This window comes from Rhododendron vialii, chromosome 7a, assembly GCF_030253575.1.
Source record: "Rhododendron vialii isolate Sample 1 chromosome 7a, ASM3025357v1".
Taxonomy (NCBI): domain Eukaryota; kingdom Viridiplantae; phylum Streptophyta; class Magnoliopsida; order Ericales; family Ericaceae; genus Rhododendron; species Rhododendron vialii.
In genome coordinates, this window is record NC_080563.1 from 8,721,202 (window position 1) to 8,748,753 (window position 27,552).

At 36.9% G+C, this 27,552-nt stretch overlaps 1 protein-coding gene and 1 long non-coding RNA gene across 19 annotated transcripts; both read left to right on the forward strand.

Annotated features, from left to right (window-relative positions):
• The first annotated feature begins 6,858 nt into the window (after nt 1-6,858).
• On the forward strand, nt 6,859-11,829 carry LOC131334830 (uncharacterized). 2 transcript variants are annotated; one of them, XR_009202301.1, is made up of 4 exons: nt 6,859-7,097; nt 7,182-7,257; nt 7,336-7,467; nt 8,017-11,829. It is a non-coding gene; the product is annotated as an uncharacterized LOC131334830 (long non-coding RNA). The 2 variants fall into 2 exon arrangements; XR_009202300.1 differs by having other exon boundaries at nt 6,859-7,257.
• Nucleotides 11,830-18,997: 7,168 nt separating this feature from the next.
• LOC131334828 (sucrose-phosphatase 2-like) lies at nt 18,998-25,045 on the forward strand. Of its 17 annotated transcripts, none has more exons than XR_009202296.1 (10): nt 18,998-19,118; nt 20,884-21,029; nt 21,110-21,409; nt 21,617-21,718; nt 21,889-22,083; nt 22,183-22,473; nt 22,833-23,019; nt 24,011-24,057; nt 24,183-24,332; nt 24,755-25,045. XR_009202296.1 is itself a non-coding variant. In XM_058370101.1 (9 exons), the coding sequence occupies exons 2-9, from the start codon at nt 20,970-20,972 to the stop codon at nt 24,887-24,889; spliced, it is 1,314 nt and encodes a 437-aa protein (XP_058226084.1). In that variant the 5' UTR covers nt 18,998-19,118; nt 20,884-20,969; the 3' UTR covers nt 24,890-25,045. The 17 variants fall into 17 exon arrangements, 13 of the variants coding, with proteins under 13 accessions (XP_058226084.1, XP_058226083.1, XP_058226087.1 ...); XR_009202297.1 differs by having other exon boundaries at nt 19,005-19,118; nt 20,925-21,029; XR_009202299.1 differs by having other exon boundaries at nt 19,005-19,118; nt 20,925-21,029; nt 24,186-24,332.
• Nucleotides 25,046-27,552: the final 2,507 nt, after the last annotated feature.

Here is a 27,552-nt window from a genome sequence, read left to right on the forward strand (position 1 = left end):
CAACAAGAGCTAGATGTCGTCCTAACACAAAAGGGAGCATTATAAGTCATTCAAGCCCAGCCACAGTCCAAAAAGAACTCGCAAATGACTTCGACGTTGTTGCTCTTAATACATTAAAGTTGACGTGGTCCAAAAGTTTGCAACAAAACGACACTAATAATCGATAATTTGCTCAACCCGGCACCCCGCAAGGTGTGCGGGTGCGGGTACCTAATGGATGTGAACGGCTTGGCGATCGGATTCTTTAGATCATGCATACCCGATCATTAATGGAAAAAACTCCAAGGGATCTGTCACATTCATCGAAAATGCCTTTGTTTTACGAGGCACGGTAAAAGTAATTTTATTGAGTCGTTTCCTAAAAAAACTAACAAAAACAAACAATCAAGAGGTTAATAAAAATACACAAAAGTCATTATCATAAAACAATAAAAAAAAAAGAATCTTATTAAGGAATTGGCCCATTGTATGTTTTCCGTTGTTGGTGAGATGCAACCCCACATTATCTAAGATGCAATCCCACATTATCTACTTCTTCGGGGTTAAAGTTAACATTGATGTTCAAGGCATTCATCTTGTCGTGGCTGCCCTTTCGGATATAAACTTGAAAAAAAAATTACACCGTCATAAAAACACCAAATAAAATATTAGTACAAAATAAAATACATACCTTGCACTGGAAACATTGGTTTTTCAAGTCCAGCCTTTTTGAACTTGAACAATATCTTTTCATTCTTCTAATCATTCTCCATTTGTTTCACAATTTTGTAACTATCATCTAAATTAGATTTAATAGAATCAATCAATTTGATCTAAATACTCAAAAAACAGAGAAAGAGAGAGAAAGAGTGACCAACAAGATAGAGAGAGAAGCAAAACAAGAGAAGAGAGGAGAGCACAGAGCTTGGCAGCCATTATTGCTGCTTCTTCCTTTTCTTGTTAATCCGACGTTGCTTTTTCCTCAGGAAGCTAGCCCACCTTCTTTTCGTTTAAACTTTTTGTTTAAACTAACAGCCAGAGACAGAGAGAGAAGACCAACAAGATAGAGAGAGAAGCAAAACAAGAGAACTGAGGAGAGCACAGAGCTTGGCAGCCATTGCCACTGCTTCTTCATCTTCTTGTTAATCCGACGTTGCTTTTTCCTTGGGAAGCTAGCTCTGTTGTCCTCCATCAATAACAAAAACCAAGGGCGGAAGTACACCCACCATGGGTTGGGCTGTAACCCAGGTCCACTTTAGAAACACCCTCCAAAAAAATTATAAATATCTAGTTTAGTAGCGGAATCAAAATTTTGATCTAAAGGAGCTGGCTTAATAATTATATATTTTTTGTCGAAACGTATACTTATTATATCATAAAGTGTTTGCTTTCCAACACAGTAAATTTGTACATTGAAATAATTTTAGCCTAATATTGTTAAAGTATACCAATCATTTTGAATTTTAGTTAAAGCATACCAATCATTTTGCATTTTTCTTTAGGTTATTTCAACAGTCACATATTTATTTTTTATTTATGAAAAAATTGAGAAATAAGAATGTAAAATTACCAATTTTTTATCAAATCAAACCAAAATTATTATGATTATAAGTACATATACATGAATAATTATCAATAATATTTAAAATTAAGTATATAAAAAATAAAAAATTTAAAACTCTGGGTCGGGGCCCCTCGAGCCCCAACATAGCTACGCCCCTGATTTTTAGAAATTCTAAAATATCTAGCTCTGGAAGCTCTAAAATATAATTGTGAAATATGTATAGTTTTTTTTGGTGAGAATTAGTCAAGTATAATTCTAGAATTATCTCAAAGTTTATCTTGTATGAAAATATCTTTATCTCTGTACTAGAGCTTTTCATGAAGTAGTATAAATAGGAATAGGTTCTAGCCATTTTGTACCAAGCAAAAACAAATTTTGAGTTCAAATGTAATGCAAATACTCTTCTTCCCCATTCTTATCTTTAGTATTCTTCTTCTTCCAAAAATCTTGAACGTGTTTTAATATACTTGATACATATCCGATACGATTTCTAAAATTGAAAACAAAATTGCCCACCAAAATATTTGGGCAAATTTTTTTTTTGGATTAGCCCAGGATAGAAACCCAGGTTCTCATTTAAAGAGAATACATATAAATACTAAAAAAAAACAGAGCTGAGAGAGAGAGAAGAGACCAACAAGATAGAGAGAGAAGCAAAACAAGAGAAGAGAGGAGAGCACAGAGCTTCCGACGTTGCTTTTTCCTCGGGAAGCTAGCCCACCCTCTTTTTGTTTAAACTAACAGTCACAACATTAGATATATTCTATTGTCCTCCATCAATAACAAAACCCAGGTTCTCGTTCAAAGAGAATACATCTAAAAACTCAAAAATTGATTTGCACAATCCAAGAGAAAGTGAAGTAAAAAGCTCACCACCAATTACCACAGACTTACCTAAGTGACAAGAGACCAGATTGATGATGGGGTTTTCTTTTTGGATTTTTTGTTTTGCTTTGGGAGAAGACGAGGGGGAGGGAATGAAACAGATGCAGAAGAAACCAATGGGGGAGGTGTTTTGATTTTCATTTGTGTCCCAAAGTATGTGTCCAAATCATTTTCTACTTTTAGGAAGGGTACAAAATAAAATACCACCTACTGTTGACAGAGGGAGATCACTCTTCATTGGTTGTTCTCTCGAAGTGGAGAGAGAGAGCACTCCACCTGCACTTTTTCGGGTTAAGGTCCCGTCCAGTATTTCTTACCTCCAATCCGGTCCAGTTTTGGGCCCCTCCCGAACCCAAAAAATGGTCGGAATCGTCTATTTTGTAGAGCTCATTGAGAATGATATCCACGCAAAAAATTAGCTTGATTGAACATTGATAGGTATATGAACGAAACATATTTGTATAAGAAAAAAATGGAGAATTATGAGTTTCAATTTAATTTTTGTCATCCCATTTTTCTTGTACAAATCTGTTTCATTCATGTACCTATCGATGTTTAATCAAGTTAATATTTTTCGTGGGTACCATTCTCTACGAGCTCTACAAAATGAACGATTCCGATCATTATTGTAGTCCCGGGAAGGGCCCACAAAGGCCCAAAACTGGACTGGAGGTAAGAAATACTGGACTAGACCTTAACCCCACTTTTTCATGGGTTGGAACGACCTGAGAGTCTGAGACTAGACTGTGTCTGTGAGACCTAAGAAAAAAGAAAAGAAAATTATATAGAAAGTAGGGGTATATAGGAGATCTAAGTGTAGTTTAAAAATTTGTGTAGGGGCAATATTGTCTTTCTAGATGTGTTTGCTATATAAGGAGTATCATTTGGGACAAACACTTGATTGGTACAAACAAAAAAAAGGAATGTTTCAGCAACGGCATTGGGTACCCTGACCCGAAAAAGGAATGTAGGGGCAGGTTTTTGCGTACCCCAATCCGAAAATTATTACACGGATCCAATCCCGACCGGATATTTTTTGGGTACCCCGGGGAGACAGTTAAGAGTCTTTCAAGGGATAAAGTTAATTCGGGTCTACTCATATTCGGTGTTTGTTTTGAGAATAAATTCCTTGCACCGGCTGTGTAAATTTAAGGGTGATTTGGTGAGAGGTCCACTATAGCATGTTTGTAACCCCTCTAGTCTACTAGCCTAATAAAATACTTCCTAGGACAAAAATACTCATAATATATAACCTATGTAGCACGGACATAGATACGGATATGGACACGGCAATTCTAAAAAAATGGCGATACGGACACGGCGGGGGACATGCCACGTGTATAAATAAATAAAAAATAAATATATGTACATATATATAAAAAAAATTATGAACCATTGTATATGAATAATTTCACAAATTGTATAGAAAAATTACAGTTTAACCCAAATGTTTTGAATAATTTCATATTAACCCCTAAAATTTTAAAAAATATTACATTTTGACCCCTAGCCGTGTCCCCGGCATGTCCCCTATCAAAAAATAATAAAAATTATTGGACACGCCACGTGGCGTGTCCAATGTGTCCCCGCCGTGTCCCCATGTCCAATACGAGGACATGACGCTCTTTTGGAGTGTCAGTGCTACATAGTATATAACCACCTATAAAGAGGTAAACCTTAGAAAATATTCTAGATCTAGAGCCTCTTTTCTCTCTCCTCCCTCCCTCCCTCTCTCTCTCTCTCTCTCTCTCTCTCTCTCTCTCTCTCTGTGTGATTACTTGCCGCTGCCACCGCCACCGCCACCGCCACCGCCCTCCTCCTCGCCATCGTCCTTCATCGAATAGATCACCAACGCCGACAACGCCTTCTTTGCCAATGTACGTTTCATTGATAGATAATCATATATGCTCTCTCTCTCTCTCTCTCTCTCTCTCTCTCTCTCTCTCTCTCTCTATATATATATATATATATATATACACACACACACACCACTGCCGGCGCCCACCACCAACTCCCATATAATGTTATATAACCATATATAACAGATTATGTTATATATTCTTGCAGTCTAATAAAAAAATTCCAGAAGCTCATACATAACCATATATGTCTCATGACAGAAGCTCATATATAACGTTACACGGGACAAAAGCTCATATAATGTTATCTAAATGAACTGGACTCTGTTATAAACATATATGTTATCAGAAGCAAATGAGTGAAGCTGCTGCGTGGACCAATTCAATAAAATAGAACATATAACGTTATATGTGAGCTTCTGTGCTGTGAAACTCCAAAAAAAAATGCAACATATAACATTATGTGGGAGGTAATTGTAATGGAAGTGGGCGGCAGTGGGTGCCTGCAGTGGGAAAGGGATAGTTATGTAAATGTGTGTGTGTGCGTGTGTGTATATATATATATATATATATCAATATAACAAGGGAGGGGGGTGTTTTCAAAATACCCCCTCACATACTAACTTTTTGAGCCTTTCAAAGGCTGTGATTGAATTAAAATTTTACACCAAGGGCCAAGATCAAACCCCTTTTTTCCACTTCCCCCTCAAAACTGTCCAGTCGGACAGACCAACCCCGGAGAAGAAAAAAAAAACCAATTCAAAACCGTGTATATCTCTCTCTCTCTCTCTCTCTCTCTCTCTCTCTCTCTCAGCTCTGTTTCTCTTCTCCGCATTCCACCAAAAATCAACAATCTCTCTCTCTCGCGTTCCTGCTCTCTCTCCACACCGAGCCACCAATCTCACGCTATCTCGCCACACCCACCCACCGACACTGAATCTCCTTCCGTCTTCCTCTAGGTTCGTCGGTAGTTCGTCGGTACGGAGCAGAATTGGTTGGAGGATGCTGTGCGCCTATGGCCATGGAATTCACCAGGTTTGAACTCCCTTTTTTCCCTTGCATGTGAACTCAGAAGAAATAAAAGCCATTGTTCATCAGTTATATGACAATTCCTGGGTTGTTATTTTTCTTGCTCTGTTGCACGGGACGACAATAATCACGAGTTCAAATATGGGAGGAATATTTGACTTTGGTTTGTCCGATTTTCTTGCATGTGAACTCCCTTTTTTTTTTCTTCTGATTTTAGGGCTTTTTTTCTTCTTCTGATTTTAGGGCTTTTTGTGTGTTGATTTTAATTGGAAATTCTGGCTTTTTGTGTTTGATTGTAAGTGCTTTCAGTTCAATGAAGCGTCAACGATCAGAGCAGAATGGGGCTTCATCGTAAGCCGATGCCCAGTGCCTTAAATTTCAGGTTCGCTCTTAAGTATATCTCTTCGCTGTTCTAATGTTCAAGGCAAAATGTGACATGGGAACCGACCCTTCTTCCTTAGAATTGAGACTTTCTATTCTTTCCTTGAGTGAAAGGATCCAAATGACCAGTACCAAAGTGAATAAGACACCCATAAAATGTTCGTGCATTGAAGGTTACTGTTTCAATGTACAACACATCACCATGATCTATTTCTCTGCACTCTGTGTCTGTTTAAGACTGTTTAAGACGTCGGACTGCTAATTTCAAACTGACTCCATTCCCTGTGAACTGCTAAGTCCACATCCAATTAATGTTATTGACATTCACAGCCGTAGCATTATACAATCACTGTTCTAATGGTTTACTAATTTATTATGATTGATCAATCCAATTTGTCTTTTTGGGACGTGGGTCAATTCTGTGTATTTCAGACTTGGGCTATATAATTGTATCACTGTGTCATTTCATGGTCCTATTCGCCAAGTTGTAGGGTTTTAGGTCTGTTGGGCATTGCCTGTACAAGAGAATTCACCGGGTTTTTTTGTCCACCAAATTCATCCTTTGTTTTAGTTTTCGTAGAATTCTAATGGTAGAATCAGGGATTTGAATTACATAGTGGGATAATAGGAAAACATATATCCTTTCATTGGGAAGTTTTGTTGGTAGGGAGAAGTTTTGTTGATGATAAATTGTGGAATGCTTAGCTATAACTGTAAGTCCTGGATAATTTCGACTGTAGATACCTCTTAATCAGCTGTTAAGTCTCCTTTTGCTGTAAAATAAATAGTACCCCAAAGCCAAATTTGGTTTCATTACGGATAACCCGTGCCTAATTGCACGGAACAATGCATCCTAAATGGGTTGTGTTGGGTTATGATATTTTTTTACTGCTTGTGCTCAGTTCGACCATTCGACCATCACTGACTAATCTCCTGTCGAAGTTTGAGGTGCAGCCTGGTGCAGTTTAATAGACGTACCAACCAAAGGGTACGTCTAACCCAAGTTTTTTTTTTGCTGCCGTTATCTCATTGAATGATAAGTATGTATGAATTTTGCTTCTACATGTTCCTTCCATCCCCTTATGCGCACGAGTAATTTTGAGTTGAATAACATTTGCATTCATATAGATATCTTTTTTAATGGACACGCGATGCGATTGGCGTATGCACTGGCCATTAATAAATCCCAAGGACAATCAGTGAAATTTGTTGGGGTTGATTTGCGTACACCCGTATTCAGTCATGGACAGTTATATGTGGCACTATCAAGATGCACCTTTGTTGATCGTGTCAGCGTACTTCGTCCTAATAATGAGCTTGATTCTACAACAAACATTGTTTATCCTGAAGTGTTATTGTCGTGATGTGTAATCAAAACAACCAATAGACAAAATATAAAGGTATGATTAATTTGTCATTCTCTATGTAAATTTGTTCAATCAACTCTTAAAAGGGTACTCTACATTCTTAGTGTATTTTTGTAGGATTGGGATGAAAATGTTATGGATCTCAAAGAGGAAGAATATGACATCAACAATACTACAATAGAAACGTAATAAGGTAGTTTCATACTCAAATGGTGTCCATGTATATATGTTTGTTGGATACTAACACACTATTATTTTCCTAAATACTTAGGTTGTCGTGCATTCTCCTAGATGGAGACATTAGATCAAGACTTTTGAGAGGCATATTGAGGCGTACTTTGGATAGCCGCATTGAGGAGCATTTGAGGACTTTTTGGGAGGCATGTTGAAGACTTTTGAACGGGTAAACTAAACACATTTTGTAAACAAGACACTGTATTGGAATGACACTATTGTAAAACCTTCTTCCCATATTTGTTGCATAGACAATGTCATGACTCTTTTGCAATGTGAAAGACACTCTTTACAACATAAGACACTTTTGCATTTCACTAACACTTGCTTACTAACACTTCCCTTATATATTCCTAGCTGGATAATGTGTGTGTAGACACTGTAAATTAGCACTTCTAATGATGTTCTACGCATATTTAACCCCATTCCCTGCCGTGTCCCTCCTGTGTACCTCCCATGTTTTATTTAATGACACACCACGTGGTGTCCCCAATGTGTTAGACACAGATACAAATACTTCTTTAAGTGTTAGTGCTTCCTTTGTTTAGTTTCCCTTTTTATGGTTACTTCTCCTTCTTAACAGAAATCCAAAACTGTGGTCATTTTAAATGGAAAATCAACATTCTATTTTCTGCATTTTTTAGTGTTCTTATTTGAATTGGAAGTATTGACTTCACTAATGTTAATTAGTTTTCTATTTAATTTTACATTTGTGCAGAAATACAACTCAAGTATGTGAATTGCGAGGCTTCCGATCCGTAAGTATGAAACTACCTTATTGCGCAAGAGGCTGGTGTGCTTAGATGTACTTATGTTGTTAAATGCAGAGCACTTGCTGGTGTGCTTAGATTTGCTCTTATGTTACATGCAAACCATTGACTGATGTGTTTAGATCTTGAGCCTGATTTAGTTAATGCATAGCACTGGTTGGTGTGCATTTTTAAATGTTGGATGGATGGTGTTTTTTGTTTTATCAATTGTGTTATGCGTTTTGTTGGGGAGAGGAAAGTTGTTAGGGATTTTAAGAGAGGGAAGGGAAGCTAGGGGATCATATATTACATTCATAACTATGCACACAGAGAGATATGAAAAAAGATTACGTATTTTCAGGCTCATCTATTTAATTGTGTTTGATTCGTTGATATTGTAGTTGAAATTTGGGGACTCCATTAAGCCTCCTGGGATGGGGTGTCCAACTTTAGCTCCTACTTTATTGTCCTTCGAAGGAAACTGATTTCTGCTCCTATTTCGGACATGACATGACACCATAATGGGGGTGTTGAATTTTAAAATTTTATGTATATATTCATGTCCTTTTTGTGAAATCAACAGTAGGGAAGAGTGGTTTAGTTTATGATGCACGGACACGGATACGGATACGAGGATACAAAAATTCTACAAAAATGGGACACGGACAAGGCGGGAGAAACGCCACGTGTATATTTTTTCCAAGTTTAAATGGCAAAATGTAGACAAAACATAACATCCATAGTTCTAATACCATTCAAATAAAACAAGACATTCATGATCCATAAGTTCAATACAATCCAAATACCCAATTGAAAACAAAACATGATAAACATCCATAGTTCCATAATAAATTATGGGACACGCTAAGTGGCGTGTCCCATACGTGTCCCAAGCCGTGTCCCCCTAAAAAATTTATATTAAATTATGGGACACACCACATGGCGTGTCCCATACGTGTCCCCGAGGTATCCCCGCGTGTCTCCGTGTTCGGACACTGCGATACGTCGACCTCTAAATGTGTCGGTGTTTTATAGGTTTAGTTTAATTGTGTTAAGAACACGTCGCGTCGTGCCTTTGGGCACGGACAATTCATAGAACAAAAGCTTTAACTCTAGAGAATTGATGCTCCTTGCAAAGGGATATTCATATAACAACCACATTGCTTAAAACCAAGTTTTGTATGTCTGTTGGGTAAAGCTTAATGGAAAAGGTTGTGGGAAGTTATGAGATTTTCTTGAAAAAATTAACTTAATTTGGTTAGGTGAGTCACCAACACTGCTAGAGATTGTCACATCCGTTTTGGACACTGCAAATACACTAGACACACCGGGAACATGTACGTGTCCATTTGATTTTAATATGATTAATGGTGGGATGAGCCTGGGACACGACAATGTGAATTATAAATTTTAAAAGCTTTGTGTTGGAGAAAAGTCTTCGAGAAATACGAGTTTACATATTACTATAACATTATGTCCATAGCTCTTCGGCTATAGTTCCTATCTATTTTTTATAAATTGTTTTTAGTTTCTATGCTAACAGGAGGTGAATTGAAGTGATAGTAAAGGGAGCATTGCCTGTAAATTGAATTGATAGTAAAAGTTTTTGTCAGATTTCAGCAATAATTCAGGCACGGCACAATCCCTATGGATTGTCGTCGCCCAAATGAACATTGTTGTCGCCGGATTATGTTTACCATAGCAGGATCGTGTCGCTGGAAGTATTGACTATTCTGTGGATTGAAGGCAACAACTCTTTGGTAGTACGTGATTCTTGCGCGTTTGGTTTTGGTTTCTGTTAGGTAATTGGCACACTGAATTATACCCTTTCTATCATGGTCTCTATCTCTTTCTTTCTTTATGGATTTCTGGAACTAATTTTTGTTAGATATCAATATAACTAGGTAAAAGGAGTGGGAGCTTATAGGGTTTTGGTAATTGGTTGTGCGGGAGCTTATGTGGAGGCTCATTGGTGACTGGTTGTGCGGGATGATAAATCAGGTGGTCCATTACGTATAGGGTTTTGGTAAATATGATGTAGACTCACCCTTGCAGGGCATGTATCTTGACTCATATTGTACTTATGCAAAGAAACAACTTACCAATATTGTTTTTTTAGGGATCTTTTGCTAAATGTAATGGATTTGTTATTAGAAATGCCTTATTGGAATTGGACTGTGTTGGTTTTATTTTGTGTATATTATCGTATTTTTCTTTAATTCGCTTGCGGATGACTATGATTATCCGGGAATAATACTTTTTAAGACTAAACAAAAAATATACTGTGCTTTGCTTTCACGCACGGATTGGTTAGTAGTGGAAAAGGGTAATTCAATTTAATTGTGTTCAAAACGCATTGCGCCGTGCCTTCAGGCACGGGCTCAATCCCTAGTATATATATATATATATATATATATATAGAGAGAGAGAGAGAGAGAGAGAGAGAGAACATATAACGTTTAGGATTTTGGTTGTTTAACATATATGATTATCTATATATATATGGTTATCTTTGCTTATCTGGCAATCCTTTTTATTCCATTAAACTCAAATATAATGCGATATGTGTATGTTATCTGTCATTCTTTAATCTTTCACCATACAACCACATATATGTGGTTATCTTTCTATTCTGACAGATATGGTTATTGATTTGGTCATATAACTCTATATACAATAATAAAACATGGTTAAAAAACAACTCACATATAACGTTAAATGTTTTAATTTATTGAACTTGTCTGTGCAATGGCCTCACTAACTTGCTTTTCAACAGGATCCAATCAAGATTATATGTCTAAGTTTGATCATGCTTTATTATTGTACATAGAGTTATATGTCCGATCTTCAACATGCTTTATTATTTTGATGGATGTGATTTTCTTTCATTTATATAAACATATATAACAATAGTCGATGATTTTATAATAATATTTGAATGTTAGTGTTTAGGTTATATATGATTATTGAATCTATGGTTATAACCATATTTTTTTAGCTGCTATTGAATCCATTGGTTTCAATAGCATCTGTTTCATTCATTCCCCCCTCATCTTCTCCCAAAGCGCAATAAAAGAGTTATGAGTTCGTTAATTCTATTATTGCTTATGAATTATAATTTTGTTCTTGTACTTAATGTCTCTCATTGCTTTTTTTTGCTCCGCTATCTCTCATTGCAATTTGTTTCAGAAAATGATGCATTTGTTGTGTTCCCGGTTCCTCGGTTGTCGATCTTTCCGAGCCTTTGGAGAGACAGGCTCCCTCGTTATGAGAGAGACTTGGCGAGCTCGTCTGGGCCCGGATGAGGACCCACTACAAGGTGGAGGGCACGCTTGGAGTTGTAGCTAGGTTCAGAGATAGGCCCCATTGAGGTAAATGAAAATCAGATCCATTAGCTTTTTTATTGGGCATGTTGATGAGTATGATTAGTGTATCTATTTTATGATAGTAGTGATTTTGATTATTTAGGAGTAGGTTTTTTCATTTCCATAAAACGTGGAAGAGTTTTTTCATTTCCATAAAATGTTGGGATGTCTTCTTAGCATTGTGATGCCGTTTTATTTTGCTTGCTTGTTCTAATTGTATTCCCTTTCACCTCTTAATAATATCTTCTTCGCCGTTCAAAAAAAATCACATATTTGTGGGTTTCATTTTGCTTCTTTTTTTTTTTTGCTAAAAAATTTGAGAAACTAGGGATGAGAGGCAAATTACATTTGTATATAGCATAGATTGATTGATTTAATCCTAGTATTAGTCATGTAACAAATTCAAGATTAATGAAATTTTTTTACCTTTCAAAAAAAGATTGATTGATTCTATTAAATCTAATTTAGATGATAGTTATGAAATTGTGAAACAAATGGAGGATGATTTGAAGAATGAAAAGATATTGTTCAAGTTCAAAAAGGCTGGACTTGACCAATATTTCCAGTGCAGGGTGTAGTATTTTATTTTATTTTATTTGGTGTTTTTATGACTGTGTATTTTTTTTTTAAAGTTTATACCCGAAAGGGCAGCCACGACAAGATGAATGCCTTGAACATCAATGTTAACTTTAACCCCGAAAAAGTAGATAATGTGGGGTTGCATCTCACCAACAAGGGAAAACATACAATACAGAGGATGAGCAAGATTAAGGGCCTGTTCCTTAATCCTTGGGGGTAAGATTCTTTTTATTTATTTGTTGTTTTATGATAATGCAAAGAGACCGCTGTGTGGACCAATTCAATAAAGCAAAATAAATAACGTTATATGCGAGTTTATGTGATGTTTAACTCCAAAAAAAAAATGAACATGGTGAGAGTGGGCGGTGGAAGATAAATAAATAAATATAAATATATATATATACACAGAGCGGGGGGGGGGGAGCGATGGCGGTTGTAACCATAACCATATGTAACCACAAACAACCTACCTTATATGAATTGGTTCGCGCAGCGGCCTAACAACTCAAATATAATGCGATATGTGTATGTTATTTGTCATTCTTTCACCATATAACCACATATATATATATATATATATATGTGGTTATCTTTCTATTCTGACAAATATGGTTATTGATTTGGTCATATAACTCTATATACAATAATAAAACATGGTTAAAAAGCAACTCACAAATAATGTTAAATGTTTTACTTTATTGAACTTGTCCGCACAGCGGCCTCACTAACTTGCTTTTTAACAGAATCCAATTAGGGTATACGTCCAAGTTTGATCATGCTTTATTATTGTACATAGAGATATATGTCCGAGCTTCAACATGCTCTATTATTTTGATAGATGTGATTTTCTTTATTTACGTAAACATATATAGTCATAGTCGATTTTATAATAATATTTGAATGCTAATGTTTAGGTTATATATGATTATTGAATCTATGGTTATAACCATATTTTTTTTAATTTTTTTTTGAGGTTGTTGAGTAACATATAAAGTTATATGTTCAGGTCTGTTAGGCCGCTGCGTGGACCAATTCATATAAGGTAGGTTGTCTGTGGTTATATATGGTTATGGTTACGACCGCCACCGTTCTGCCGCTCGCTCGCTCGCTCTCTCTCTCTATATATATATATATTTATTTATTTATTTATTTATTCATTTATCTTCCACCGCCCACTCCCACCACCAGCAGCTCCCATATAATGTTATATGTTATATGTTCTATTTTTTTTTTAGAGTTTCACATCACAGAAACTCGCATATAACGTTATCTATTATACTTTATTGAATTGGTCCGCGTAGCGGTCTCTTTGTATTATCATAAAACAATTATAAAAAAAAAGAATCTTACCCACGAGGATTAAGGAATTGGCCCTTAATCTTGCTCATCCACTGGATTGTATGTTTCCCCTTGTTGGTGAGATGCAACCCCACATTATCTATTTATTCGGGGTTAAAGTTAACATTGATGTTCAAGGCATTCATCTTGTCGTGGCTGCCCTTTCGGGTATAAACTTGAAAAAAAAAAATACACCGTCATAAAAACACCAAATAAAATAAAACAAAATACTACACCCTACACTGGAAACATTGGTTTGTCAAGTCCAGCCTTTTTGAACTTGAACAATATCTTTTCATTCTTCAAATCATCCTCCATTTGTTTCACAATTTCATAACTATCATCTAAATTAGATTTAATAGAATCAATCAATCTTTTTTTGGAAAGGTAAATTTTTTTTACTAATCTTGAATTTGTTACAAGACTAATACTAGGATTAAATCAATCAATCTATGCTATATACAAATGTAATTTGCCTCTCATCTCTAATTTCTCAAATTTTTTAGCAAAAAAAAAATGAAACCCCCAAATATATGATTTTTTTTAAACGGCGAAGAAGATTTTATTAAGAGGTGAAAGGGAATACAATTAGAACAAGCAAGCAAAATAAAACGGCATCACAATGCTAAGGAGATATCCCAACATTTTATGGAAATGAAAAAACTCTTCCACGTTTTAAGGAAATGAAAAACCTACTCCTAAATAACCAAAATCACTACTATCATAAAATAGACACACTAATCATACTCACCAACATGCCCAAAAAATAAAAAAGCTAATGGATTTGATTTTCGTTTACCTCAATGGGGCCTATCTCTGAACCTAGCAACAACTCCGAGCATGCCCTCCACCGTGTAGTAGGCCCGTAGGTCCTGTCCGGGCCCAGAAGAGCTCACCAAGTCTCTCTCATAACAAGGGGGCCTGTCTCTCCAAAGGCTCGAAACGATCGACGGTCGAGGAACCAGGAACACAACAAATGCATCATTTTCTGAAACCAATAGCAATGAGAGACAACGGATCAAAAAAAAAAAAGAAGCAATGAGAGACATTAAGTACAAGAACAAAATTATAATTCACAAGCAATAATAGAATTAATGAAATCATAACTTATAACTCTTTTATTGCTTTGGGAGAAGATGAGGGGGGAATGAATTAAACAGATGCAGAAGAAACCAATGGGGGAGGTGTTTGATTTTTCTGCACCTGCTCGGGAAGGGAAGGAAAATAATCAGAGAGAGGGAGAATGAATGAATAATGACCAGAGAGTAAACATGACTTGATTTCTTTTAGACGACTTCTAGCATTGCATACTAAACAACAAAAGGAATGAGAGACAGAGAGAAAGCGTAAAAATCAATGATTCTTGAGAGCAGCTTCACTTCTTACTCAAATTTGAACTCAAACTTAAATTTGAGTAAAAATCATCCAAAACACCACTCCACTCATTACTCAAACTTATACCAAATTTGAGTTTTACTTCAAATTTGAGTTTTATTTGGTTTGAACCAAATCCTTACTCAAATTTTGAAGGTTATTTTCTTCCCCTCAAATTTACAACTATGCCATTAATGAAACTTTTACTCAAATTTATCCCTAGATTTGCAATTGCCCATTGGATTGAGTCATACTAAATCAAGTTTTTACTCAACTTTTAGTAAAAAAATGAGTAAGGAGTGGAGATATTCTAATAAGCGTACATTGATAGATGACATAAATGGTATATGACAATTAGATCAATATACTCCAATTCAACACCCAGGCCTAGTAAAACGCACGTTAGATCATAAGAAAAAACAGAACATGGATTTAAATCAGATTCACAGAATGCCCAGAAAGTACACAATTCCCATCACTCTCTCTGTATATATAACTGAAATGAAAGATCATTTTCAATGTCACATTGAGATATTAAAGAGATTGAAAAGAGAATCATCTATGCTAGTAATCGCCAAGAATATGCTTCGAAGGAAAGAAAAAAAAAACTCTGAATCCTTCATATGAATCATACCTCAATCTTGGGGAACCAAGAAAACCAAAAACCCACCCAATTAAACACAAATAAGCTACTTTAAGCCCACCGAATCGATGCCGATTTCAGGTTCCTAACACAAATCAGCATTCATGGAGAGAGAGAGAGAGAGAGAGAGAGAGAGAGAGAGAGAGAGGAGGCCAACAAGATAGAGAGAGAAGCAAAACAAAGAGAAGAGAGGACAGAGCTTGGCAGCCATTGCCGCTGCTTCTCCCTCGGGAAGCTAGCCCACCCTCTTTTTGTTTAAACTAACAGCCACAACATCAGATATATTCTGTTGTCCTCCATCAATAACAAAACCCAAGTTCTCAGGGGCAATCAAGTAAACTCCAACATTACTTCCTTATCCACACCTTTTATCCATTCATTTCAACAGCCAAACAAACTCATTCTTAGTTAATTCCTTCTTAACCAATTCCTCTTACAACATATTCAATTCTTATCCACCATTATTCCTTATAACCACATCTGCCTGTCAAACAGGGGATGTGGTTCGCAGACCTAAAACCTTTGATGTCTGATCAACTTGATTTTTAGTGTAATTGATATTCGGTGGTGGTGACTGTTAAAAAAAGTCACAAGGGATTTGGGTAAGTGAATATGACAAAAACAAATAGCAGTAATTGTCTTCAATGAAGAAGTCGCATGTTAGGAACCAGAGAGCTAACCATTTCAAACTTAATTGAGGTGTTATTAAGTTATCCCCCTAATCCCCTGAAAATTGGACGATTTTAACTCTCCTTATCCCCCTTCTCCCAACCCCCATTCTGCTGGGTTTTGTTTTCTGGAGCGACAGAACAAAAAATAGGAAGAAGAAGAACAAGAAAAACAAGAACACATCGGAAAGAGGAGGGATCGAACCAGTGATCGTAGCTGTTGTTGGTACTGTTGTATCGTAGCTGCTGTTGCTACTGTTGCTGCTGCTTCTTATTCTTCTTCCTCCTCTTCTTCTGCCTCTCTCTCTCTCTCTCACGGCTAGGAATGAAATCGGTTCGGTTCGGTCGGTTTTTTACCACTTTTTGAACCGAACCGACTAAGTCGGTTTTTGTATTTTTCAAACCGAAAACTACTGACGGCCGCGCGCGGCACCGACGGCCGATCCGAGCCGTCCAAAAATTTAAAAAAAAAAAACCGAGGGGCCTGACGCGGGAAGCAACGGCATCCGATGTGTGTAGGGTGTTTGATCTAAGCACCCTATTTTTCGTGTATACCGTCGGTATGGAATGGTCGGTGCAAATAGCACCACTCTCCGACACCGACTCATTTCCAGAAGTAACCGTCGGTTCGGTTCGGTCGGTTTTATCGGTTTTGACTGTTGTAAAAGAAAATGGCAGCTGGACTTCCAAATCCATCCATAAACAAAACAAACCATACAAAATCACGCCCAAATAATTACCCAAAAAAAAAAATCACGTCCAAATCCATCCAAAAACAACACAAATCACACAAAATCGTGTAAACTAAATAGAAAAATGGTTCTTTTCAAAAAGCCCTAATTTTTTTCAAAAAAATGTTGTTTCGAACCTGTTGACTGTGGAGATTTTAAACCTTTTGAGATCATCTTAGAGTGAGATGAGAGGAAGATAGGTGTGGATCTGTGCTTTTGGAGTCCATCGAAGCAATCTGTTCTTGCCGTCTCTTCTTCGTTCTCCATGGCAATTTTGCGATGTGTTCTTCGTTCTCCATGTCCATGGCGATCTTGCTGTGTTCTTCGTTCTCGCAGGAGAGAGAGAGAGAGGAATGGTGTGTTTCAACGTGAAGTACTGGGTAGTGACTAGTGATGTTGGCGATGGGAAGTGAGGTTGGGGACGGGAAGGAGGATTAACAGATGGAGGAGAATTTCAGGGTCTGTTAGATCTTAGGTATATATAGATATATACGAAAATCCGTACCGACCAAAAATGTAGGGAAATCGTACCGACGGCCGTGAGTGGCCGTCTCCGGTCACCGGACAGCCGATCCGAGCCGTCCAAAAAAATTTTTTAAAAAAAACCGAGGGGCTTTTTGCGGGAATCAATGGCATCCGATGTGTATAGGGTGCTTGATCTAAACACTCTATTTTTCGTGTATACATATATACACGAAAAATAGGGTGTTTAGAGTAAGCACTCTATACACATCGGATGCCATTAATTTCCACAATGGGCCCCTCGGTTTTTTTTAAAAAAAATTTTGGACGGCTCGGATCGACCGTCCAGTGGCGGCCGCGCGCGGCCGTCAGTATACCATCGGTAGGATACTGTCGGTGCAAATAGCACCACTCATATATATATGATAATCCAACGGCTAGGATTGAAAGTATAAGGCCCAGTTCCGGAACGATAAATAAGTACTTATTTTTTAAGAAGATAATTTCAAGCTTAAAAATCATGTGCTTACGCAAATAATTTTCCTATCACTATGAATCTTGTTTGATAGATCTCATTGAGATCTTTAATACGGTGCAAAAAAAATTAAAAAATTATTTTTCATTTATATTATTTTTGAGTTTTTTTTTTGATAAGTACTTATTTTTTAAGAAGGTATTCTGGAACGGAGCCTAACTCCTTTAATATAATCGGTTCGGTTCGGTTCGGTTTGAATCGGTTGGTTTTTCTATAAAACCGAACCGAACCGTTCGGTTTTCAAAAGAACAAAACCGAACCAAACCAACCGAATTAAGCAAAAATTATTCGGTTCGGTCGATTTATTCGGTTAAAATTTTCATCCCTACTCACGGCAGTTGCAGAGTAGATAACAACGAGGTTAAAAGACAAAGGAAATTATTATGTGCATGTGTGCCATGTGTACTCATGTGTTCCAATAGCACCCCACCTGCAAAGGGGCAGGGGAAAAAGGCTCTAAGGCTTGGTGTGGGGAAAAACCGACAAAAAAATTAAGTGTACCAAAATTCAATCCATTTGAATTAGTGGAAAGATTTTAATTTTTTGATCATTTTATCCTAAATGGTCATAATTAATTTTTGACTCTAAGGCTCTCGTTAGTTAGCCCTAAGAGATATTTCGTTGTACTACTTTCTTAGGGCTAATCAATTAGAGCCTTCAAGTCAAAATTTAATTATCACCATTTAAATTAAAATGATCAGAAAATTAAAATCTTTCCACTGGTTTAAGCGGATTGAAATTTGGAATTTTTTTTAATAAAAACCAAATTTTAAAAAAAAAATTGATTAATATAATAATACTAAATTCGCTAATTTGTTAGTAGAAATAAATATTACGGCTTAAATTGTGAAAGAATAATTAAATTTATAATTACATATAAAATATAATACATAATTAATTTAGGAATTGCATAAGTGTAAAAATGTCATTTGACAGCTTTTTATATCTCAATCATCATTCCTTATAGGGATTCTTATACCCCTATTAATTCTTCATTCAAATAAAGTATTATTTAATTCACTTCTCTAATATCTAATTCAAACAATCTAATATTTAATCTCGTTCATAAATATCACATCAATATGGGACATTCTTTAAGGCTTGTGAGCAAGCTCGAGCTCGAGTCAAGCCAAGGCTTGCTCGGCTCGAGCTCGACTCGTTAAGTTTTCACTGAGCTCGAGCTCGTATTCGTTAAAAACTTAATAAACAAGTTTGAACACTGTAAAGCTCGGCTCGGCTCGTTTGCAGCCTGTATAGACATCTCAACAAAAATAAAGAAAGATAATTTCAATCCTCGTCTCTCTTCTGAAAGTCCCACGAAAATAGAATACTTCACTTTCTTTTCAGGGCAACCAAACGTATCTCGGTTATTAAAAGTAAGTCCCTCTGATCTTTGACGAACTAATATCTTGTTTGTTTGCCCGAGTTTCTGTTTTTTCCTCTGATTTTCATAGTGGGTAGTTTTGCTGCATCTTCACTTGGCATACAATTCTACAATACAAATTCTCTGTAATTGTTGATTCGGTTCTCTTTTCACTTGTGCTTGGTGAAGACTTATTTTCCTGATATAATCCGGGACTCCGGGTAATTCACTAATTTTTGGAAATTGGCTGTAAGTAGTGGCAAAAATTACGTATATCAGTAAAATCCCAACTTTTAAATTTTTTTTTTTTTTTTCAAGGGGTGGGTTTTGTTTGTTGTTATCATCCACAGATGTCTTGTTAATTTCTTGCTAAATTTTATTGGTGGGTCTGTAATTTTTAAAAAGTTTAACACGCGTAAACTCACGAAGAGAAAAAAGGAGAGATGACGGGAAAGGGTCCAGGGAAGGACTAGTAGGAATGGGGAAAGATTCATATGGAATGTTAAGAAACCCCAAACTGATCATGAACATCTCAAGCTGGTGTGTCTACAATGGTTTCTTGTTCTCTCCCTGTTGGTAGTTGGTGCCACTGCTCTATGAAATCAAATCCTAAGTAGAAGTATTTAGCTCGTCTCCTTTCATATTGGATAGGAGTTCGATTTAAAGCTAGCCCGTACAACAACTTATGGGGTGAAGTAGCCAAAAGGACTTTGGCCCAACGGCATTAGGGGTACACTTATGTGCTAGCAAAAAGGAGATCAGGAGTTCAACTCTACTCTAACAATACTGACTTTCGCCGATAAAAAGAAAAGTTATGGGGTGAAATACAACACTTGTTTTGATAAAATCAAATGTACAACACTTGTTTGTCCTTTCCCAATCCTATTGTATCACAGTTGATTCTTTTTTTGGCGCTCAAATTCCCCCAAGTCCAAGTTCACCTAACCATCCAAAGTGAGAGCGCTCATTCTGGTCTTGACATCATCGTTCATGTGCTTCCCCATCCAATGGAGACTCTAGACACCCTCATGGATATGCCTAAAAGCCACCTTCAAGTTGCCTGGGCTAGCCCTTAGTGCCGGATTCTTGCACAAGAGGCTGCTGCTAGGTGGCTCACCGATCCCCCGTACATATCCTCTGAGCTATTTCTCAATTGGCAGGAGGAAAGATCCCCCACACGTAAGAGGTCGTGATCATTTCTAGAAAATTCAACATATCTCGAAAAATTACCAAATTTCGAGAATAGAAAACAAGACATTTACGGCTCTCCACAGTGATTAAGTTTTGACTGTGCAATTGGGAACACCGATTCCTGGGGTACTAGCATTATTCGTCACTCTGGAATCTGGATTATTGCCAGCACGGGCCTGCTTGTTGCTAGTGCATGGTGGCCTGCAATTCGGCACCATAACGGACATTACCACTAACATAGTCATGATCATTGTCACCACTGTCTTATTTATTGACAGCATAATCACCATCATCACTTGTTATTGGTTGGCGACTTGATGTTCACATCTTGAATCATGGACACAATGTTCTCAGTACTGTCAATAATATTTTAGATCTTATGAAGTTGTTATCTTTATTCCTCTTATGCGAGAATAGCTCCCGCATGAAAAATAAGTTAAAGAAAATATCAAAATGGATTCTCCATTTCTTCTCCATCAACTAGATCATAATATTGTGCTAGAGCACCAAAAACTAGATTAAATGGACTACTCATGGCTAACAATTTCTCTGACCTAATTTCCCTTCGTAACAAATTTTCTAAACAGAGTCATGTGCTGGCTTTCTCATTTTGGGTATCTCTAATCAGGACGTTATTGATATCCATAATTGCAGCGTTGAGGGTGTTACTAGAATGGACAGACTTAATGGTTCTGCAAGCCTCATGATAGTTTCAGACCTAGACTGTACAATGGTAGGCGTCCATTCAGTTTCCTTGCCCCGAGCTTCATATATTGTTGTTGAGGGGTGGTTTTCTTGATTTTTCAATTTCAGGTAGATCATGATGATACTGAGAACCTCGCTCTTCTTAGATTTAATGCCTTGTGGGAAGCCTATTATCGTCACGATTCCCTGCTGGTTTTCTCAACTGGAAGGTCACCTACTATCTACAAACAGTTGAGGAAAGAGAAACCCTTGTTAACCCCTGACATAACAGTGCTGTCTGTGGGAACTGAGATTATGTACGGTGAATCAATGATACCAGATAGCGACTGGGAACAGCTTCTTAATAAAAATTGGAACAGGAATATAGTTACTGAAGAAACAGCTAAGTATCCTGAACTTAGTTTGCAGGTATTGTATACCAATAGTTCTTTGTTCAGTTATTGAATTGCTTATTTCGTAACTTTCCGTATTTCAGCCCCACTACAATGAAGTTTTTTTAGTTTTCTCTTATAGCCTTACATGGTTAAAGAATTGGTATAATCCTGTATTTAACCTGATACTTCATAGTCTTATAAGTTCAAGTTTTTAGAATGTCATATCTATGTACTACTGCAGTCAGAAACGGAGCAAAGACCTCACAAGGTTAGCTTTTATGTGGAGAAAGTTCATGCTTTGAAAATAACGAAGGCTCTATCAGAAAGTCTGCAACAGCGTGGGGTAAGATTCAGTGTGTTGGGCTGAACTTTATAGGTGGAATGATCATAGTTGTAGATTGATCCTGTTTGTTGAGAAATAATACAATATTAATTGCTATATCCCAAGTTTTCGTAAGTTGGATCATCCCTTTGTTTATGTTATCATTTTGACTTTCATTTCTTATTAATCAGCAAGATGTGAAAATCATTTATAGCGGTGGAATAGCATTGGATGTATTACCTCAAGGAGCTGGTAAAGGACAGGCTCTTGCATATCTGATAAAGAAGTTCCAAACCTATGGAAAACCCCCTCTTTGCACTCTTGTTTGTGGCGACTCTGGAAATGATGCCGAACTGTTTAGTGTTCCTAAAGTCTATGGTGTGATGGTTGGTAGTTTTATAAACATCTTTTTGTTTCTCAACGTTCCATTGTCATCATAACTTGAATGGTTCAATATAATAATAGTTGTTTTTGTTGATGATCAGGTCAGTAACGCACAGGAAGAGTTGTTGGAGTGGCATGCAGAAAATGCAAAGAGTAATCCTAACATTATTCATGCTTCAGAAAGATGTGCTGCTGCGATAATACAAGCTATTGGTTATTTCCACCTAGGCCCAAGCATATCTCCAAGAGATGTTTCAGACTTTTCAGAATGCAAAGAGGGAAGTTTTAATCCTGGTCATGAGGTAGTGACGTTTTACTCGTTTTATGAAAGATGGAGGCGTGCAGAGGTCCAGAAGACTGAGCGGTCTATGCAGAAACTTAGGCTTTCCTTTGTAAGTCAGTGTGATTACCTGGTTACAAGAACAGTTTGAACTTTGAAGTTGTTTTTCAATAGAAGGTACTTGTTCCCCACCCCACACACACACACAAACACAAACAACAAAACATTTAGTACCTGGGAAACTAGCTCAGGTGAGCCTGTCATATTCCGTTGACATGCGTAAGGCCTATGTTAACATGGACATTTCGAAAAAGACAACATTATACAACATAATACACAATAAGTGGGGCAGCATGTGTCCCCGAAGCCATACCTAACTTTTGAATCGTATCCATACCATCTCTTTACCCAGTTTATGGATTTTATTGTTGGATAGTACCTACATCAGATTGCTTAGTCGATTTCTCTCAGTATCCATTGGGCATCATTGTTCATCCTTCTGGATTTGAGCAACCACTTCATCAGTACATAGATGGGGTGCAGAGGTCTTATGGAGACAAGCAGGGAACACAATTTCGAGTGTGGTTGGATCGAGTTTCTTCAGCACAAATTGGTGTAGATATATGGCTGGTGAAGTTTGACAAGTGGGAGCTGTCCGGTAAGCCATGCTTGGTTTATGCGATGTACTGCAATATTCTGCAATCCTTATTTGTTATACTTTGTGCACTTCAGAGGCTTTTGTGTCGGGTCTAGTCGACTTTGACTCCACACAGAATGGATTTAATTTTTTTCTGAACTTAATTATGCTGGTTTGAGAAGTCAACCAAATTGATTAGGCATAATCCGTTTAATTAAAATAACCTTAAAAGAGCCAGATGATTGTGTGATTACTACCATTTTAACAACCCCACCCAGAAGTGGTCTCAGCTTTTGTAGTCTATATCAGTCTGGCTTTCAAGTGCTACTTGTGCAAAGCTATTTGAGGCATCCTTTTATGCTTTATACATAGGTCTGGTTGAGATCGTAATACCCAGAAGAAAATGTAGAAAAGAAAAGAAAATGTAGCTTTTGCAACTCAAGAGGTATCCAAAATCCGTGTGTATGTGCAAGCTACCTTCCTTACAGTGTAAACCGGATCTTTACAAGCAACAAATCACAATCTACTCTATCTTTGAAAGGAAATTGAAACAAGTTTTTGGGGAACAAGGGTTACAGCTTTAGTCATGGTTGGATGGACGAGTGGATTATGTAGCTAACTCTATCCAGTTGGAAGTAAAGAACCGATTATGTTCCATGTGGGGTATCGGGCAACACTTCCATAATTCAGCAACTCCCACCACTGAGACGCTACTTATTTTCTAAAGTTGAATTGAGTCTCACAAACAGAAGTGAAGCTTTCGGCATGTGGTTTTTACTTTGATCTTAGGCAGCAAAATCCCTTGCTCTATGTTTTCCTGTGACCTCACTTGTGGTTCTGACTTATAAAAACAGCTATCATTTCCAGACGACTGAATCATAACACCATTCTGTTTTGCTGCATCATTTCAACAAAATGCTATTGTTTGTTCACTTTAGATATTGTACTGGTTGAAACTTGCAAGGTTTCATTAATTATTTTTCTGCTATTGACTTGAGATCTTTGTTGGTAGGCGAGGAGCAGGAATGCTGCCTGACCACAGTTTTACTTCGTTCAAAGGTGTGGTATCAGTGGACCTGATTCCTTCCAATATCATTTTAGCTTGTTGATTAACTAGATTTTTTGTTGAGAAAAGCCAACGTAGTCGTAATAACTTCACCCATTTTGATGTTTACGGATTACAGCAGACGGAAGTACCAAATGGGTTCATATGGATGCACATGCATCAGACTTGGTTAGATAAATCAGGGTTGGAAGATCGAACTGCTGAATAGGTGAGCTGCGCATTCCCCTGACCGGCTGACCATAAGGGCTTGTTGTTTGATGGGACTAAGGTATATAATTTCATATAGGATATCGAATCCCATCGGACTATAACTTCATATATACAATGCCATACACTCATGGTATTGTGTATCCTAAACTTCGTGAGACTATATATCAGGTGCATGTTTAAGCCCGATCGTAAGAATTCTGATAAAAAACAGATTTGTAGCCCCATTGGATATACAGATTATCATCCACTCCGATGTCCATATACGATCAAACAAGCTGGTCCTATGTATTTCAGTCCATAACTTCAATGAAATGAACCTTTGTGTCCTCTCAGATGCATAGATTCTTGTTTGGTTTCACAAAGTTGATACGATGACCGCACATAAATTTGTGTTAACTCATTGGAGAGATTAGTATTCTCATCCTTTGCTAACTGTAGTGTCAATGAATTTTTTTTTCTTCCTGTTTGGTGAATTGACAGGAGCTCCTCCATGAATGCAACCTCAATCTGCCATTGACAAAAAATGGTGATGACAAGTTGACAACGTTCAGGCAATTATTTACCTTATTGGAAGGTGGAATCATGGTGCAATGGAGACTCTCTGGCACATTATAGAGTTTGGTGCACCAGATACACCGAGTAAAAAATAAAAAAGAATAACAGAGCAAGTATCAAATTGCATTTGCAGGATATTAAGTTTGGATTGAATCGTGAATTTGTGATGACAGCTAAAGAGAAATTAAGTGAATGTCGTTTTTAAATTTTAGGGTTCTTATCCTCAATGGGTTTTCAAGGATATTTCGGCTTGGGCGTAATGGTAGTCAAATGTACGATTAAACAGTAGGTGTAGAAAGCTACGATGTCTGTGGATATAGCTCCTCGCATTTCACAAGAGTCTGTAAGGAGAAGTGTGACTACAATTTGTACAACAAAACAAAGAATGAAAATAGAAAAGCCAGTCTCCAAAACCCTTATCACCAGATAAATAAGTACTTATCGACATGAGTAAGTAAAAATAACCGTAATCATAACCGTAAAAGATGAAATTACCCTGAAGGACATAACAAACAGTTGCCCAATCGAGGGGCACAATTGAAAAAATAGCAAAAAATTGCCAAGCAGTGCAATTGGCTTTAACGGTCCATTTGGATGCGGGTAAAGAATTGGGGGTATTAGTTAATAATGGGGGATAAGATAGTAGGGGATATTAATTAATAAGGGAGGACCCACATTGATGTGATGTTTATGTAGGGAGATTAAATAATAGGTTGTTTGGATGAGGTATAAGAGAAGGGGGGTTAAATAGTACTTCGTTTGGATGAAGGATTAATAGGGGGTATAAGGAAGGGTGGATGATGTAAAAACTGTCAAATGACCATTTTGCCCGTGTGCAGTCTCTAAATTCATTATGTATTACGTTTTAAATGTAATTGCAAATTTAATTATTCTTTCATAATTTAAGCCGTAATATTTATTTCTACTACCTAGCGAATTTAGTATTATTATTAAATAATTTTTTTTATAAAATTTGGTTTTTTTAAAAAAAAATTCCAAATTTCAATCTGTTTGAACCGGTGGAAAAATTTTAGTTTTCTGATCATTTTATCTTAAATAGTCATAATTAAATTTTGACTCGAGGCTTTCATTGATTAGCCCTAAGAAAGTCGTAGAACGAAATATCTCTTAGGCCTAACTAACGAGAGCCTTAAAGTCAAAAATTAATTATGACCATTTAGAATAAAATGATCAAAAAACTAAAATCTTTTCACTGATTCAAACGGATTGAATTTTAGAACACTTAATTTTTTTCTCGGCTTTCCCCCACACCAAGTCTTACAGCCGTTTCCCCTACCCCTTTACAACCCCAAAACGACACAGTTTTGGGGCGTTATTGGAACACATGAGTACACATGGCACACATGCACATAATAATTTCCTTTTGTCTTTTAACCTCGTTTTTATCTGCTCTGCAACAGGCAGAGAGAGAGAGAGAGAGAGAGGAGGAGGAAGAAGAATAAGCTGCATCAGCAACAGTAGCAACAGCAGCTACGACACAACAGTACCAACAACAGCTACGATCACTGGTTCGATCCCTCCTCTTTCCGATCTGTTCTTGTTTTTCTTTTTCTTCTTCTTCCTATTTTTTATTATGTCGCTCCAGAAAACAAAACCCAGCAAATTGGGGGTTGGGAGAAGGGGGATAAGGAGGGTTAAAATCGTCCAATTTTCAAGGGATTAGGGGAGATAACTTAATAACACCTCAAACCCCATCCATAACTTAGACCCCCGCATCCACCCTTCTCCGGTCTTAGTTAAGGAGGAGTATAAACCAGTACCCCTCAGTTTGTGCCATCCAAACGGGGGTAAAGCGTGGGGCCCGGGTCTTATACGGGGTGAAAACTAATCCCTCCTCCTATGGACGCATCTAAACGGGCCCTAACATTCTTAGTTTTAAAGCTTTAGAAATAGGGTGTGGAAATTCTATGGAAACTTGGGGGGAAGGAATGAAATCAAAACTTTCCTTCATGGCATAATTATGATTTAGTTTACCTTTTTCACATAACATCAGTACGGAAATTATTTTAAGTACCATACCCTACTAGTATTATTTAATTTTAAATATTTTTCTATTTATTTAAAAACAATGCTTCCCATATCAGATTAGTATATTTCTATATAAGTTGGTACCTTATTGAGAAAGATTAGTGACCCTATTTTCAAATTAGATATGATTTGGGCCAAGACTTATATGCTACATTTACTTCTATGACCATTGGTACGTACGTACACACGGTAACTAGTCGATTGGTACATTGATTGACCATATTTCAATAGGCAAATAATTTCTATAATCTTGTATTGGTTTATATTTTGATGTGTGAATGACAATAAATCAAAATAAGCTTATTTTGAAAGATGATAAATTACATACTTATTAGAATTAAACAAATGAAAATAGTAATGAACAATAGAATTTGAACTTAACTGATTGGAGTTTTCCATTGCAGATTATTCGGTAAATCATCAACCTTTTGAAACCTGAATTTATTTAGTTAATTAATTTTTTTTTTCCAAATTTACTGATTGGAATTGGACTCGGAGTCCCAACGGAAGTGGGAATGTGAATCTCTCCTTCCTCTTATTGTACAAGTTGAAGAAGGAAACTCTGTAATTCCATTCCTGACACAAAATAAGAATATGCCAAGATCTATATAATAAAACAGAGTTGTGTTTGAATCCAAAAGACAACCAACGCTCTAGATTTATCCTTCTTTGTG